The 1174-nt window shown below is 54.2% G+C and overlaps 1 protein-coding gene across 1 annotated transcript in view; it reads right to left on the bottom strand.

Moving 5' to 3' along the window:
- Window positions 1-773: 773 nt before the first annotated feature.
- LOC108447215 overlaps window positions 774-1174 on the bottom strand; it is a 1137-nt gene continuing 736 nt past the window's right edge. Inside the window, exon 2 of the mRNA XM_017736534.1 lies at window positions 774-1174. This exon is cut by the window's right edge and continues 2 nt beyond it. Within this exon, the coding sequence (XP_017592023.1) occupies window positions 799-1174 (376 nt within the window). The 3' untranslated portion in view covers window positions 774-798.

The raw sequence follows: 1174 nt of genomic DNA, 5'->3' as shown, positions 1-1174 counted from the left end.
TCGTTTCCTCCCTCATCTCCTTCATCTCCTCTTTGAGGTCCTTAACCACAGCAGAGACATGAGCTTTCAGCAGACCATTGACCATACGGTCATAATTCCCGAGCTTGTTGGCAACAGAGCCCACTGTTTCTCGGGTATTAACAGCATCAATCATGGCAATGAAGGTGGTGTATTGCGGTGGCCCTAGCTTTGCCTGGTTCCACATCATCTGTCCTGTGCACTTGACCTTATCGGGGTCACTGTCATGCTGTCCATCCCTCCCAAGGAGTACCTCTAATACTGCCACCTCTCTTAGCTGTTGGATCCCTTCCTCGAGTGTCTTCCACTGCATTCTACGATGGTACTCCTGCATTCTGTCTTTGTGAATGAATCTTTCTCTCACACTCGTTAAGAGCCACTCCCAGAGAGAAAGGGGCCCTGGCTCCCTCACAAATATCTGGTCCACGCCTGGGTCCTGGGTCAACGATCCCAGATACTTTGCCTCACCACTATCCAGTTGCACACCTGTGCCCATAAGGTCCCAAACCCAAAGCAGCCAGGTTGTATAAGGGTCACGCCCCCTTCGCACAACGTCTTTTCGCATACCATGGAGACTGTCGTGCGACAGGGACTCATTGATGATTTCCGGCTCTGACTCTCCTGCTGGTTGTGAGGGCCCTGGTTGCCCATCATCATTATGTGGTCTTATACTTCCTCCTCTGCACAGGGGCGACTGCTGCTGGCTGTGGTTGTCCATGTGGTTTGGCTGAAACCTGGACGGTTGTAACATCTCTGGGTTCCACTGCTGCACCATCAGACTCACCCTCTGCAGCAGGGAGAGGGTTTTTCACTAGCTGAGGAGGTGTATTCCCTTAGCAATTGGCATATCCCCTGGCGCACCTGGCCCATCTCCTGGCACATATCCTGCATCCCTTTCACCAGTACCGCCACCCAGTTTGGGTAGTCCATTTCTGAGGTGGGCTGTTGGGCGATATCAGGCTGTGGGGCAGGGTCACTAGTGTCTGGGGCCGTGTCAGGCTCTGGGGCTGAATCAGGCTCTGGGGTAGGATCTCTAGTGTCTGGGGCTGTGTCAGGGTCTGGGGTAGGATCTCTAGTGTCTGGGGCCGTGTCAGGCTCTGGGGCAGGATCAGGCTCTGGGGTAGGAACTCTACTCTCTGGGGCCATGTCAGGTTCT

Source organism: Corvus brachyrhynchos, unplaced genomic scaffold (genome assembly GCF_000691975.1).
Source record: "Corvus brachyrhynchos isolate BGI_N302 unplaced genomic scaffold, ASM69197v1 scaffold416, whole genome shotgun sequence".
Classification (NCBI taxonomy): Eukaryota; Metazoa; Chordata; class Aves; order Passeriformes; family Corvidae; genus Corvus; species Corvus brachyrhynchos.
This window is presented reverse-complemented; position numbering and strand designations above follow the sequence as displayed.